Here is a 15793-nt window from a genome sequence, read left to right on the forward strand (position 1 = left end):
GTCTTCCTCTGTCGCCCAGGCTGGAGTGCAGTGGCGTGATTTCAGCTCACTGCAACCTCTGCCTCTTGGGTTCAAGCAATTCTTCTGTCTCAGCCTCCTGAGTAGCTGAGACTACAGGTGCATGCCACCATGCCCGGCTAATTTTTGTATTTTAAATAGAGACGGGGTTTCACCATATTGGTCAGGCTGGTCTCGAACTCCTGACCTCAGGTGATCCACCCGCCTCGGCCTCCCAAAGTGCTGGGATTACAGGCGTGAGCCACCGCTCCAGGCCACAAATTCACTTTTAAAAATATAAAGTAAAATTCATCACAGTTAATATATAGACCACTCCAATATCCAAAACAAAAAAAGTTGCTGCATCTGCCTCTTTGTAGTTAATTCCCTTTCCACCTCCAACTCCTTTTAACCACTGATGTTTTCTGTCCCCATAGTTTTGTGTTTTTCAGAACATTTAGAAATGAACCCACACTTGTGTTGAACATCTTTATTTTACCAGAATGCTTTCGAGGTTCATGAATGCTGCTGCATGTGTCAATAGTTCATTCCTTTTTACTGCTGAAAAGTATTCCCCTGTGTGGATGCCTCACACTGTATCCATTCACACGTCGAACAACATTTGGGTCCTTTCCAGTTTGGGGCTATTATAAGTAAGGTAGCTATAAACCTTCATGTATGGATATGGTTGTTGTTTTCTTTTCCCCCGCTCTGTCACCCAGGCTGGAGTGCAGTGGCACGATCTTGGCTCACTGCAACCTCTGCCTCCTAGGTTCAAGCAATTGTTGTGCCTCACCCTCCCAAGTAGCTGGGACTACAGGCATGTGTCACCACACTCAGCTAATTTTTGTATTTTTAATAGAGACGGAGTTCCTCCATGTTGGCCAGGCTGGTCTCGAACTCCTGACCTCAAGTGATCTGCCTGCCTCGGCCTCCCAAAATGCTGGAATTACAGGCGTAAGCCACTGTGCCCGGCCTGGATGTTTTCATTTCACCGAAAAGTAGGATTCCTGGGTCCTAGGAGAGTTCCAGTTTATGTTCTTTCTTCAGTAACACTTGGTATCGTTGGTTTTAGTTTTCAAACATTTTAGCAACTCTGGTAGGTATGTGATATGGTTAGGCTTTGTGTCCCCACCCAAATCTCATCTTGAATTGTAATCCTCATAATCCACACATGTCAAGGGAGAGATTAGGTGGAGGCAATTGAATCCTGGGGGCAGTTTCCCCCATGCTGTTCTCATGATAGTGAGTGAGTTCTCATGCAATCTGATGGTTTTATAAGGGGCGTGCCCCCCGTCACTCGGCACTTCTCCTTCCTGCCGCCTTGTGAAGAAGGTGCCTTGCTTTCCCTTCACCTTCCACCATGATTTTAAGTTTCTTGAGGCCTCCTCGGCCTCAAGAAAATTGACTGTTAGTCAGTTAAATCTCTTTCCTTTATAAATTACCCAATCTCAGGCAGTTCTTTATAGCAGTATGAAAGCAGACTAATACAGTATGGAATTACTTTAAAATTTTGAAAAGAACAGTTTCCTTAGGAGAAACACTCATCACATTAACAGCACATAAAAGAATGTCTATGTAGCATGTCTGTTTATTTGCTTACACGTTCATTTTCTGTCACTGTTACTAGAATACAATTTTAAAGGAGGCATCTGTGGCAGCATCAATAAATACATATGAATGGATGAATGAAGGAAGGAAGAAACGGGTAGCATGTACCAAAGGCTAGGGTGTCAGATCGGCCCTGGATTGGAACCTAAGGCCCATGTTATTAACCCCTTGCCATGTACTTTTTTTTCTTTTTTTTTTAAGAGAGAGAGAGTCTTGCTCTCTTGCCCAGGCTGGAGTGCAGTGATGCAATCATAGCTCACACATAACCTTGAATTCTTGGGCTCAAGTGATCTTCCCACTTCAACTTCCCAAGTAGCTGGGACTACAGGCATGTGCCACTACACCTGGCTAATTTTTTACTGTTGTAGATACGGGGTCTCACTATGTTGCCCAGGCTGGTCTTGAACTCCTGGCCTCAAGTGATCCTCCCATCTTGGCCTCTCAAAATGCTGGAGTTATAGGCATGAGACACTGTACCTGGCCTGCAATGTATAACAGAGAAAGCAACTTTTACAGAAAGAGTTCTCTTGAACTAAAACCGATTATGTGAGGAAAGAATCTCTTCAAGAAGAAAGAGAAATGCAGAGCCAAAGGCTTACAAAGGGCATGGCCTGTTTGGGAGCACGGGTGCGCTCTGAGTGCTGAGAATGTACATAGTACATGCGCATGTGGGTGGGTGGGAGGAGGGGGCTTAGCTGCGGATCACCTTAGCCAAATAGTAATAACAATCATGCAAAAGCTTATGCTGCTTGCTATGTGCCAGGTGGTTCTAAGATCTCTACACAGGTTCATTCATTTATGCTTCCCAACAGTCTTATAAGGTGAGAACTAGCATTATCAGCATTTTACAGATAGGGGAACTGAAGCACAAAAAGAACAAATTAACCGCGCATGGTGGTGTGCACCTGGAGTTCCAGCAATTTTGGAGGCTGAGGCAGGAGGATCATTTGAGGCCAGGAATTTGAGACTAGCCTGGGCAACATAGTGAGACCCCCTCTCTACAAAAAAAAAAATAAAAATAAAAAATTAGCTGTGCAGGTTGGGCACAGTGGCTCGTGCCTGTAATCCCAGCTACTCGGGAGGCTGAGACAGAAGAATCACTTGAACCCAGGAGACAGAGGTTGCAGTAAGCCAAGACTGTGCCACTGCACTCCAGCCTGGGTGATAAGAGCAAAACTCTATCTCAAAAAAAAAAAAAAAAAAATTAGCTCGGCATAGTTGCATGCACCTATACTCCCAGCTACTCAAGAAGCTGAGGCAGGAGAATCACTTGAGCCCAGGAAGTCAAGGTTCCAGTGAGCTGTAATCGTGCCACTGCACTCCAGCCTGGGTGACAGGGCAAAACCATGTCTCTTAAAAAACAAAAGAAAACAAAAAACCATCAAACAACTTGCACAAACTCACACAGCTTAGAGCCCAGGAAGTTTATCCAAGTCTACCTTTTACCACTGCACTGCACTGCCGGGCTATCAAGGGCATATTTATTGATTAGGAAATTATGTAAGGTTCTGTGAAAAATAGCTCCCAAAATATAGTGACTTAAACAAGGCAGAAATTAGGTTTTTCTCTCAGAGGTCAGCCCAAAGGGACAAAATTCAAGGCTGGTAGGGTGGCTTTGTCCTTTCCACATGTGGCTCCAAGTTTGGGTCCAGGACGGTGACTTCCAGTTCTCACCATCTTTGAGCCAGTGGGAAGAGGGAAAGGCTCAAGGAAGTATGCATTTCCATTTGAAGGGAATGGCCATGGAGCACACACATCCCATTGGCCAGAACTCGGCACCATGACGGCACCTGCAAGAGGCGCTGGGAAATATGGCCTCTATCTGGATAGCCATGCTCTCTGCTAAAACTCGAGGGTTCTACTATTAAAGGGAAGAATGGATATCGGTGGGAAACCAGCAGTCTCTGACACAACTTGCAGACTGTCCACTGGGCTTTGTACTCTATTCTGTCAGTGGTGAGGAACTGGCAATGGTCTCTAAGCAGGGAGACTTCACATCCAGACTTGGGTTTTTGATCACTGCAGAAGCATGCTTGGAGAATAAAGGTGGGGAGAAAGAAAAGTCAGGAGCCCTGTTTAGATGATGTGTCTGTCGCTTTGTTTTCCCGTCTCTGGAGTCCCTACTACAGGCAGGAACCTGTAGGTTGGGTTCCCAGGCAGGCCCAGATGGAGGGTTTGCAGGCAGGGTGAGTGAGCATGGGGCTGCAAAGGGAGCAATCATCTGTCTTTGTCCTTCATTCCTTCCACAACTATTTATCCAGCACCGTTTCTGGGCACAGGGCTCCAGCGATGGTCCCAACAGGTACAATGACCTCTGGGGATCAAGTTCAGTTCTTGGTGAGTTCTCCAGTGCCTCTCAATGTAGGGTGAACCCTTGGCATGCTCCACTGATGCTGGCTCCTTCTGTTGTTTCTCTTGGCTCCAGGACCCCCGGAGCAAACACAAGTTTAAGATCCACACGTACTCCAGCCCCACGTTTTGTGACCACTGTGGGTCACTGCTGTATGGACTCATCCACCAGGGGATGAAATGTGACAGTAAGTACTTTTTCTCTCTGGGGGCATCTGCTGATGGCAGAAGCAATGGGAAGGGCTGCTTCCGCTTGGTTTGGGGTCCAGGTCTGCCATACATTCCCCCCATCCTGGTTGGGGCTGGTGTACCAGTTGTCTGTTGCTGCATAATGATCCTCCCACCCCAAAACACTGTGACTGAAGACAATAAACATTTTTTTAGCTCATGACTTTGCAAGACAGTCCTTTGAATCTGGGCTGGCCTCAGCTGATGTCATGCATGTTCATAAAGCGTGAACTCTTGGTTCATGGTGGATTAGCAGATGGAGGTGGGCTGGGAGCTGTCTGGGCCATGGTGGCCTCACCCACATGTCCTGGAGGATGGCTGGCTGTCATCTGGGTGATGGGGATGACCAGACCGCGTGTCTTTCCTCCTCAGTAGGCTAGGCTGGGTTTGCATGCACGGAGGTCACAGGGTCCTGAGTTCCTTAGGAGGGCAAGTCCCGTTGGCAGACACACTTCAAGTCTCTACTTGTGTCTTTTGCTCCTGATCCACTGGTCAACGCAAGTGGCATGTGAGATGCACAGTCACAGTGTGGGAAGGGACAGTCCATGGCTGTTGACACCCGGAGGCATGAACAAATCATGGGCATTTCTACAGCCATGCACCACCACTGTTTTCAGCACTGAGATGTGGGGCTGATGCATTCTTTGCATGGAGAAGACCTGTGGCCCTGCAGCACCCACAGGTTTGTGCTGGAGGAGGAAAGAGAGCGTCATTCTCTGGCCAGGATGTGGTAGGAAAGGCAGGTGGGGTAGGACTTCTCTTTATGAGGCCAAGGCCCAGATGGCCTGTGGGGCAGGGGAGCAGACAGGTTTTGAGAGCTATGGCCACAAAGCTACAGGGACGCTGGAGGTGCTGGTGGCTCCCACAGGCCTGTTGGTCTGCAGCAGGCTGGGTGTCATGAGGCTGGTGGTACTGCTGTCCCAAGGGTCCTGAGGCCCAGAGGACAGAGGGAGAAAGTCACAGGGCAGAGAGTGACAAGAGAGGAGTGTGAGGGTGAATAGGGTGGTAGAGAGCAAGAGAGACAGCAAGAAACACACACACCTAGACAGACACAGAAGCAGGGGAAAGATGGACATATGCAACCCCAACACAGGGAGGAATGTGGGGTGTGGAAGCTACAGAGAGACTCAGCTAGAGAGAGACTCAGGCAAAAGGAGGGACAGGCAGACACACAGACCAACAGATAAGCCAGGCACAGTGGTTCACTCCTGTAATCCCAGCACTTTGGGAGGCTGAGGTGGGTGGATCACCTAAGGTCAGGAGTTCGAGACCAGCTTGGCCAACATGGCAAAACCCCATCTCTACTAAAAATACAAAAATTAGCCAGTTGAAGTGGTGGGCACCTGTAATCCCAGCTACTTGGGAGGCTCAGGCAGGAGAATCACTTGAACCCAGGAAGTGGAGGTTGCAGTGAGCTGAGATCGCGCTACTGCACTCCAGCCTGGGTGACAGAGTGAGACTCTCAAAGAAGAAGAAGAAAAGATAAAATGATTGGCATGGACACACAGAGAGATGCCATCACACAGGCTCATGCAGAGGTGTAGAGACAGAAAGACCAGAGACAGAGACAGAAGCACACATGGAGAGCCACAGAGAGACACAGAGGAGAGAGGCAGAGAGACACAGCTGGAGAAGGGGAGAGACAAAGAGGCCAGAGACAAGTGCAGAGAGTGGAACAGACCGATTCACAGACACGGCCAAGGCAGTGAGCCACGTGCAGAAGTGGGACAGCAGAGACAAGAGACATGCAGCAACATGGAAACAGAGAGGCAGACACAGAAACATGGCGAGAGCCACGGGGGGACAGTGAGGTTGGAGCCTTCTGCCTGCAGGACACCAGCTCCTCTTACCACACATGGGGCCCTAATATAGGGACAATGTCCCTGCCTCAGAGACAGTGATGGGTGGGAGCTCAGGTTGGTGTTCAGGACCCAGAGGGCTCTCCCTTCCCTCCCCACAACTCATTTCTAGTTTTTGTAATAGGCTTGCTGCCTTCTGGGACTTGGGTGGTCTGAGAAGGGTTCCTTGCCCCCAGATCCCTTGAAATTGGGGCCCATGGGGTGACTTGGCCTCTCCTTCTGGCTTCTCGAAATGGAACTAGTATCCCCCCGGAGAATCCTGGGTTCCTGGCACACCTGGCGCATTATTGCTCAAGACCTAGAAGAAATCACCCACCACGTTGAAATAGACACAGATACTCTACGGAGGAGTGCACAGAGGGAGTGGATATCCTATAACATGAGAGATGGCTGAAGGCCAAATTCAGCATACAGGAACATTTTATCCACCCTGCCCCGGCTCTAAATCTTTTTCCTTGTAATTAATTATGGTGGACACTATGGCCAGCCCAGACCCCCTCTTCAGGGTCCCACCCCATCCCCTAGCTGTGGTTCACAGCAGTGCCCTATCCTGCATAATTGCCCAAGATAATGCCTCTTCCAGGGCGACCAGATGATTGCGGTGCCCAGCCCTCTTGTCTCAGTTTGGAACAACTCTGGAAGGTCATCTCAGCTCTGGGCTCCCCCAACATGAGCTTTGATTGCATCCATGTGGCAAACCAACTTCTTCCCCCAAGAGCACTCCTCAAAAACCTTGTGCTCAAAACTCCCCGTCTCAGACTCTTTCCAGGGAACCCAACCTATTAGCTGTCAATATTTAAAAATCAGAGCTGTCACGTACACATCGAGATTCCTGCATATGTTGAGAAATGGGGAATGTTTTTGCTCTGTTTCCCACTTGGCCAAGTCCCTGCCACCCCCTTAGCTTTCCTCACTCATGTGAGGAAGCTCACAGCCAGCCTGTGAGCATTGAAGTTGGTGACTCTGGCTTCAGAGCCTTAAGGGGCGTGGGGTGTGCTTGCTTCAGACTGCACCCTTGGCCTTGGGTGGGGAACAGACAAGTTCTACCTCCTTTGCCCATCAGGGTTCAGGGGAAGAGTTGGAGAATCCCTTCTGATGAGATCCTGGCAGGCAAGTTGGTCTCAGCCAGGCTCGTGTGTCTCAGCTGTCTCAAAGGAGGGAAATAGGAAGGGCTCAGCGGTCCTGGGTGGGGCCGATGTCTGCAGCCCCCAGCCTGGGCCAGCCTAAGCCACATCCCCTCTCTCTGCCCTCACAGCCTGCATGATGAATGTGCACAAGCGCTGCGTGATGAACGTTCCCAGCCTGTGTGGCACGGACCACACGGAGCGCCGCGGCCGCATCTACATCCAGGCCCACATCGACAGGGACGTCCTCATTGTCCTCGGTAGGTGGCCCTGGGGCTCCACTGGCTCCTGACCTTGCTTGACCTGTGTGATTGAGAAGGGGAGAATGGTGGAGGGGTGGGGCAGTCCAGGGACCAGGGAGGGGGTGTGGCACTGCTTCTGCCCACTGCCCTGCCCACGACAGCCCCTCCCTGCAGCAGGGGGATCTTTAGAAACTGTACATCCTCAAAGCTGCGTCCATCAGCACCCCAGGCTGGCTTGGGTTCAGAGAGGAGACGTCTGAGTTCCTTGGACTTCTAACTTCCTCAGGATCCTCCACTTCCCTTCTCTCCTTCTCATTTCCCACTCTTTTTTAGTTATTTTTTGGGATGGGTAGTTGCATTTCCTTTACTCAGATAGCAGAGAAGGGAAGCTTGCTTCTTCCCCAAACTTTTCCAGCAGGAAAAATGGAGTCTTGATGATAAACACCAAATTTGGAGAATATAATATCTTGGGAAGGAGGAGGGTTGGAGGGTGCAATTCAGGGGCTTTCCACATATTTGAAATATTTCTTTCTTGAACCTGATGGTGGCTATACTGTAATTTTATTATTCTCTATATTTTCTGCATGTCTAAAATATTTCATGATAATTAGAAAGCAGGATGGCACAGTCTGCTGGGAGATGCAGTGAGAGGAGGGGCTAGTGGTGGTGGTGGTGGTGGGGCAGTCACTCGTGTATCCCAGCATTCAAGACATACTTGGCTCTGATATGGGAAGTTCAAGCAAAATTGGAACTCAGCTGCACTGGCTTGAGGAATACTCAGCCATAAGCCTCGGTATAACCAGCACTGAGCTGGCTGGGAGTGGAGCTAAAACTTTGCAGGAATTTCTTCTCGAAGGCTGGTGACAAACTACTGTGGACTTGATGTATCTAATGAATATAAATAAGGGTTTATGAGTTGGTAACTCAGGAAATTGATCATGGAAGAGATTAATTTTGCAAAAATTAGTGTTTCTGAGGCCTCAGACTGGTTCAGTAGCTCTGATGCACTGAGCCCTGGGTTGGGGAGGGGCTTTATGTAAATTGTGTAAAAGCTGAAAAATACTTATCCTTGTACAATATAATTCTTTTAAACTTGAGATTTCGTGAAGCCCAGTGAGATTTTAGAAAATGTGCAATCCATTGCATTATGTTTTCCTCCAAGTGGTTGCCTGCCTCCCAGTGCGAAGCTTGGGGGCCCCAGGGGAAATCCCGCAGTTTCAGGTTCAAGGGAAGCCAGTTTTCCCCACTGATTGAGGTGCCCGATGCTGGTGAGACAAATATGAGATTCTGCTTCCCTCTGGTGTCATTCTATGGGAACTACACTCATTCCAAAGCATGACTGCGGGCAGCCAACATTTATGGACCGCATGGGATGTGCAGTGCTCTAAACCTTACGTGTTATCGCTTTCCACCTTCACAACATTGTGAAATCGCTATTATTCTTGTTTGAGAGGGAGACTCTATCTGTTGCCCAGGCTGGAGTGCAGTGGTGCCATCTTAGCTCACTGGAACCTCCACCTCCGGGGCTCAAGCAATTCTCCTGCCTCAGCCTCCTGAGTAGCTGGGATTACAGGCGCACACCACCATGCCTGGCTAATATTTGCATTTTTTAGTAGAGACAGGGTTTCACCACATTGGCCAGGCTGGTCTAGAACTTCTGACCTCAAGCGATCTGCCCATCTCGGCCTCCCAAAGTGCTGGGATTACAGCTGTGAGCCACTGCGCCCGACCTTCTATTATTATTGTTTTATGAACAAAGAAGCCACGGCTCAGAGAAGTTATACTCCAAGAGCTCACACCATTTGCAATAATAATAAAACAATAGCTAAGATGTGTTTAGTTTTTAAAATGTGTTAATCATTGTGAAAAGCACTTACAGGCAGTATCCGATTTACATTTTTTCAACAACTCAAATGAGGTAAGTTATTATCATTCTACCCATCAGAAAACACACTTCCTCACCTAGGTCTGTTTGACTCAAAAGTACTATATAGTAGGTTACTTTTTTGTTTCGTTTCGTTTCGTTTCGTTTCTCTATGCCCTCCACCGTATTTATTCCTTTTGTGGTTTGGCTAGGGCACCTCTTATGGGCATTCCTTAGGGAGTCTTTGTTCTGATGTGGTACAGCACAATATTTCTTCAAGTTCAAGGTCAAAGTCTTCCCCCTTAATTATAGATATGCTGTGAACTTCGAGAACCTGGATCACAAGCCCCTGATTCTCAGGACACACTGATAGGAGGTGTATCCATTTGCTGTGGCTGCCATAACAAAATACCACAAACTGGGTGGCTTAAGACAAGATGTTTAAAAAAAAAAGAAAAGAAAAGAAAAAGAAAAAAATAATAGGCCAGGCACAGTGGCTCATGCCTATAATCCCAGCACTTCGGAAGACCAAGGTGGGTGGATCGCTTGAACTCAGGAGTGAGCCTGGGCAACATGTTGAAACAACATCTCTACTAAACATACAAAAAATTAGCCAGGTGTGGTGGTGCACGCCTATAATCCCAGCTACTTGGGAGGCTGAGGCAGGAGGATCACTTGAGCCCGGGAGGTGGAGGTTGCAGTGAGCTGAGATTGCACCACTGCACTCCAGCCTGGGTGACAGAGCAAGACTCCGTCTCATAAAACAAAAACAAGAAAAACAAACAAACAAAAAAGGCCAGGTGTGGTGGCTCACACCTGTAATCCCAGCACTTTGGGAGGCCAAGACAGGAGGATTGCTTGAGACTAGGAGTTCAAGACCAGCCTAGCCAACATAGTAAGACCCTGGCATATTGTAGGATTTCATTTCTTTGGGATGTTCAGAACAGGCAAATGTATAAAGAAGTTTAATAGCACTTTGTGCTTTTCCAAGTGCTTTGATATCGGACCATTCAGGAAAGGGCATGTTGTTGCCATTATGGAAGGGAAAATGAAGTCTCAGCAAGGCTGAACACCCTGACCAATGTCACATGCTGAGCAGGGGTGAGCACCTGGGCCTCTGGCCCCATGTCACAATGCCCTGCAATTGCCCATACACCATGCTGGGCGCAGCCTGTACTCAGCACGGGCTTGTTGATTGATGGATGATAGAAGAGAGCCCTGATGCTGTGGCCGAGTTCTCTAAAAATAGAGCTAAGATGGGGATTTTGTTCCAGTGATTTATTGGGCTGCTCATGGGAAAAGAGAAGTGAAGGAACCATGCTTCCTTCCTTGAGCAGGGAAAAAGCTCGGAGAGAGTGTGGTCTCCATGGAAGTCTTCTTCAGCCTGGTATCTGGTGGAATTTTGTACCAAACACTGTAGCACAATCAGTCCCATCTTGAGGCAAGGGGGCTGGTCTGTCGTGTTCCAGGTCAGTCAGTGCTATGGGATGACTTGTGTCTCCCCCAGATTTGTATCTTAAAGCCCCACCCCCAACGTGTTGGTATTTGGAGCTATGGGACCTTTGGGTGGTAATTAGGGTTAGATGAGGTTGTGAGGGTGGGGTCCTCATAATGGGATTTGTGTGTGGATTTCTAAGAGGAAGAAGAAAGAGAGATCATTCTGTCTCCACCAAAGGAAGGATACAGCAAGAAGGTGGCAGTCTGCAAGCTAGGAAGTGAGTCTTTACCAGGAATTGAAGCTGCTGGTACCTCGATCTTGGACTTCCCAGCCTCCAGAACTGTGAAGAAATAAATGTCTTATTTTCTTTTTTTGTTTTAGACGGAGTCTTGCTCTGTCACCCAGGCTGGAGTGCAGTGGCATGATCTCTGCTCACTGCAACCTCTGCCTCTCAGGTTCAAGCGATTCTCCTGCCTCGGCCTCCTGAGTGGCTAGGATTACAGGCACGTGCCACCATGCCCAGCTAATTTTTTGTATTTTTAGTAGAGATGGAGTTTCACCATGTTAGCCAGGATGGTCTCAATCTCCTGACCTCAAGTGATCTGCCCTCCTCGGCCTCCCAAAGTGTTGGGACTACAGGTGTGAGCCACTGTGCCCGGCCTAAATGTCTGTTGTTTAGGCCACCCAGTCCATGGTATTCTGTTATGACAGCCTGAGCTGGCTGATATAGTCAGTCACTGCTGTAGGCTGCTGGGGATGGAGGTGGGAAGGTAGAGTAACTTCCCAGGTGAGGAGGCTTCTGTGCAGTTGAGGGCAGTTATCTGGACATAGGGGTAACTGTGAGCCATTAACAGCCATCATATACAGCACCCAGGGGATGGGTGCATTGGCCAGCATGGAGGGGAGCTGGGCAGGATCCAACAGCACCCGGGACACTCAAGTTTCCCTTGGTCTCCTGACTGCCTTCCTGGTTTCATTGCTGGGACTCCAGCCCCCTCCTCCTTGGTCTTGGCCAGACAGATCAGAGAGGAGAGAGCACTAAAGGTTGTGCGGGGTTCTTTCCAGCAGTGCCAGGCCAGAAGTGGCCTTGTGGTGTTTGTGGAATGGCCCCACCTCATCCAGACCCCAGAAGCATGGTCAGTATTAGGATTTTCCACTGACCATCAGCCCAGGACACTGCCGTTTTCCCTGAGTGTCATATGTTCTTTGGAAATCTCAGCATCTCTATAGGTGAAAGGTTTTCTAACTTGCCCGGCTACTGAAATTGAGCTCATATATCTGTTCTTAGTATTTTGGCAGGTCAAGATGAGAATAAATCTGATCGGTTCTCCTCCTTTTAAAAACCCATCAATGGTTTCCCATTGTCTTTATAACAGACTAAATCTAACATGGCGATCTCATTCACTGTCTCCTCCCCCTTTCTTTTAATCCTTGGTCCTCTGCAGACTGCCACACACCATAAGACATCTGTGTGTTCTGTTCTCTGTTTAGAATATTTGCCATTGCCATCTTCTCTTTTTCTAGCAATTAACTCTTCCTCTCGATCTCAGTTCATTTTTACCATCTAATAAGCTTCCTCCAACTTCCCCCTTTCGTAGACACTCATGGTAACCTGAGCTTGGCCTTGTGAAAGGGGTGATTTTATGTTGGATTTGATTAATGTCTGCATCTCACCACAAGGCATTAGCTCCATGAGGGTGGGACTGTGTCTTGCCACTCTACTCCCAGCACCTAGCAAGGTGGGCATCACTAAATATTTATGGGCTCAATGGCTGTATGTATGAATGAGAAACCCCTGGAGGATCCTGATAGATAGATACAAGGCTTTCACTGATGGTCCCCAGATCAGTGCTTCCTAAAGTCAGGAACTGAACGTCAACAGATTGTCCAATTTATACCATTATTCTTATGGGAGGTAGAACATGCAGAAAATCTTAAGTACCAGGTCCAGTGTCAACAGCAAGTGTTACTGGGACTGAGACCCGCTTGTTGGAGTCATGACCACCCTTGTTCCCTGGACAATGTAGAAAAGACATGGAGCAGTGGGATTTGTAGTATCCCAGGAAACCGTATTGACGTCATGATGCCCATAGGTGTCATGAGATCAGGCAATACAATGTCCAGATCAGAGTTGTAAAATGCTCCCAAGGTTTATGAAGCCTGTGTGTTCGTACATGCAACAATAATTTTTTTTTTTTTTGAGACAGAGTCTTGCTGTCACCCAGGCTGGAGTGCAGTGGTGCAATCTCAGCTCACTGCAACCTCCCCCTCCTGGGTTCAAGCGATTCTCCTGCCTCAGCCTCCCGAGTAGCTGGGACTACAGGCGCATGCCACCACACTCGGCTAATTTTTTTTTGTATTTTTGGTAGAGATGGAGTTTCACTGTGTTAGCCAGGATGGTCTTGATCTCCCGACCTCATGATTTGCCCACCTCAGCCTCCCAGAGGGCTGGGATTACAGGCGTGAGCCACCGCACCCAGCCAACAATATCTTATTCAACGCTTTTTCAATTCAGTATCTACCTATCAACATAACAACTGACATCTATTATTTATACTCCCATCTACATTACAGCCACCTCCAAATGCTTAGCCATGTCCATCCTCATATCTATCTCCTAAAAGTTGGGAGTGTTCTTAAAGAAAGCAGAAAGAACCTTTTTTTTTTTTTTAATGTTTCTCTTTGGAACTCCCATTCTATATTCTTACCATTATATTGTGTTATACAGAAACTTTTTAGACTGAAACATCTCCCTGACAGCCTTAGGTACTCCCAATATTGTGATATTTAAATCCTTCTTAAGATCTGACATCCACACATCAAAAGAAAAAGAGTACCAAAGAGGCTGAGTGTGATGGCTCATGTCGGTAATCCCAGCATTTTGGGAGGCTGAGGTGGCTGGATCACCTAAAGTCAGGAGTTCAAGACAAACGTGACAAAACCCCGTCTCTACTAAAAATACAAAAATTAGCCAGGTGTGGTGGTGGACGCCTGTAATCCCAGCTACTCGGGAGGCTTGGACCCGGGAGGCAGAGGTTGCAGTGAGCTGAGATAGCATCACAGCACTCCAGCCTAGGTAACAGAGTGAGACTGCATCTCGGAAAAAAAAAAAAAAAAAAAAAAAAAGAATCGGGAAGAAAAAGGGCAATGTAAACAAGAAAAGAAATCCAGATAGCTTAATATTTATTTTCTGTTTAACTTTTATTTGAACTTTGGGGGGATACGTGTGCAGGTTTGTTATATAGGTAAACTTGTGTCATGGGGGTTTGTGTAATATTGCCCAGCCATGCGTCAATTGCAGACAGAAAATTATTATAAACTAGGCCGCCAGGGCCCACTAGGGGGCAGTCTCTGCCTTCAAAGCCGTTCCTCCTCAGCTACTCTCTCAGGAGATGCCCCGATTTGTGAAACCACAGTACTGTCATTGCTCATAATGAAAGGTGCAGCAGAGACCAGCTAGGCTCACTGAGGTCCAGAGAAAGGTTACTTCTCCAGGTCACACATAGAATGGGGATAGGGCCCAGTTCTGGTAGATCTCCCTTCCCTTTTACATTATTGGTTTGTAATTTTTTCCCAAGGCTTTATTTTGAACTAAGTTGAAAGAATTTTACAGCAAACACTCATTTATCCACCGCCTATATTCTGTCGTTAACGTTTTCCACACTTGCTTAATCACATTTCCATCTATCTCGCTCTCCATCCATCAATCTGTCTTATTTTTGACACATTTCGAATTGGTGCAGACACCAATTCGATTTCCCCCAAACGCTTCAGCATGCCCAACATCAATAGAATTCAAAATTTACTTGTAGCGTTTTTTTTTTTTTTAACTTTTGAGGTGAAATGTACATACAATGATACTACACATTTTTTTTTTTTTTTTTTTTGAGACAGAGTCTCACTTTGTCACCCAAACTGGAGTGTAGTGGCGTAATCACGGCCTACTGCAGCCTCGACCTCCCAGGCTCAATTGATTCTCCCACCTCAGCCTACAAAGTAGCTGGGACTACAGGCATGAGCCACCACACTCAGCTAATTTTTGTAGTTTTGTAGAGACGGGGTTTTGCCATGTTGCCCAGGCTGGTCTTGGACTCCATGGTTCAAGCAATCCTCCCACTTTGGCCTCTCAAAGTGCTGGGATTACAGATGTGAGCCACTGTGCCCGGTGATGTCTTAAGTGTACAATGGCTGAGTTTTGACAAATGCATATGACTCTGTCATTCTAACCCTTATCAAATTAATTCTCTTTTTTTGATGTCACAGCTGCTGTTGAGGATCCAAGGGAAGGTATGAACCAGAGAAATGCCCTTATATCCCCACACACTGCATGCATACTCATGAGCTCTGGCTATTGGGATGTCCATTATACCTAAAATCCCTTAGATGACATGATACTTAATAGTTGTTCAATTTTTTTGTTGGTTTTTTGAGGAGTTGTAATGCAGTAAAGTAGAAACTTTGAAAATTGGAAACTCTTGTTTACAATTTTTTGTTATGTATTCATTGAAGAGCAAAATGTCTTTAAAAACTCAACACACCTGCTTTATTTTGCTTTTTTTTAGTATTGTTGTAATGAAGAAGTTCAGTTAAATCATATCTCTGTCTATGGAACATCTACCATCCTTCTCAGTGTATTACTGATAGTTGTCTGCACACCCCATGAGGCCAGGGGAAGGGAATCTTGCCCATCCTTCTTTCAAAGCCTATCAGCTTGTTAGGTTGAGGTGAGTGTCTCAGGCACTGAAGTTCTGGGATACTGGACCTGAGGAGAGGTAGGGAAGCTGACGTCTTGCTATTCAGTGTTCCTTCTCTTCTTCCCTGGTCATTTAAGTCTCATGAGAATTATCAAGGCCAGGCCAGCGTCTGAGGCCCTCAGGATGTGCTGGGTGCGGTCATTGCTCCCAAATGTCTAAGGAATTGCATTGAAGTGGGCACTGCTGGGACCTGCAGGGCTGTGACTTGTGACTGCCTTTGGGGACAGTGGTCCAGCAATGTCTATTAAAATATGTATATATATGAACATTTTGACTCTCACATTTTCCTTTAGGGAATCTATTCTCTTAAAATGAAACACCAGTGTG

General features: G+C 47.3%; 1 protein-coding gene across 2 annotated transcripts in view; it reads left to right on the plus strand.

The window, feature by feature from the left end:
• PRKCB (protein kinase C beta) overlaps positions 1-15793 on the plus strand; it is a 386071-nt gene that overhangs the window by 194182 nt on the left and 176096 nt on the right. For both annotated transcript variants that reach the window (XM_054454155.2, XM_054454154.2), the window contains exons 4-5: positions 4034-4145; positions 7300-7428. In XM_054454155.2, coding sequence (XP_054310130.1) covers positions 4034-4145; positions 7300-7428 — 241 coding nt within the window. The remainder of the gene's footprint in view (positions 1-4033; positions 4146-7299; positions 7429-15793) is intronic.

The sequence above is a fragment of the Pongo pygmaeus genome, chromosome 18 (assembly GCF_028885625.2).
Source record: "Pongo pygmaeus isolate AG05252 chromosome 18, NHGRI_mPonPyg2-v2.0_pri, whole genome shotgun sequence".
Lineage (NCBI taxonomy): Eukaryota > Metazoa > Chordata > Mammalia > Primates > Hominidae > Pongo > Pongo pygmaeus.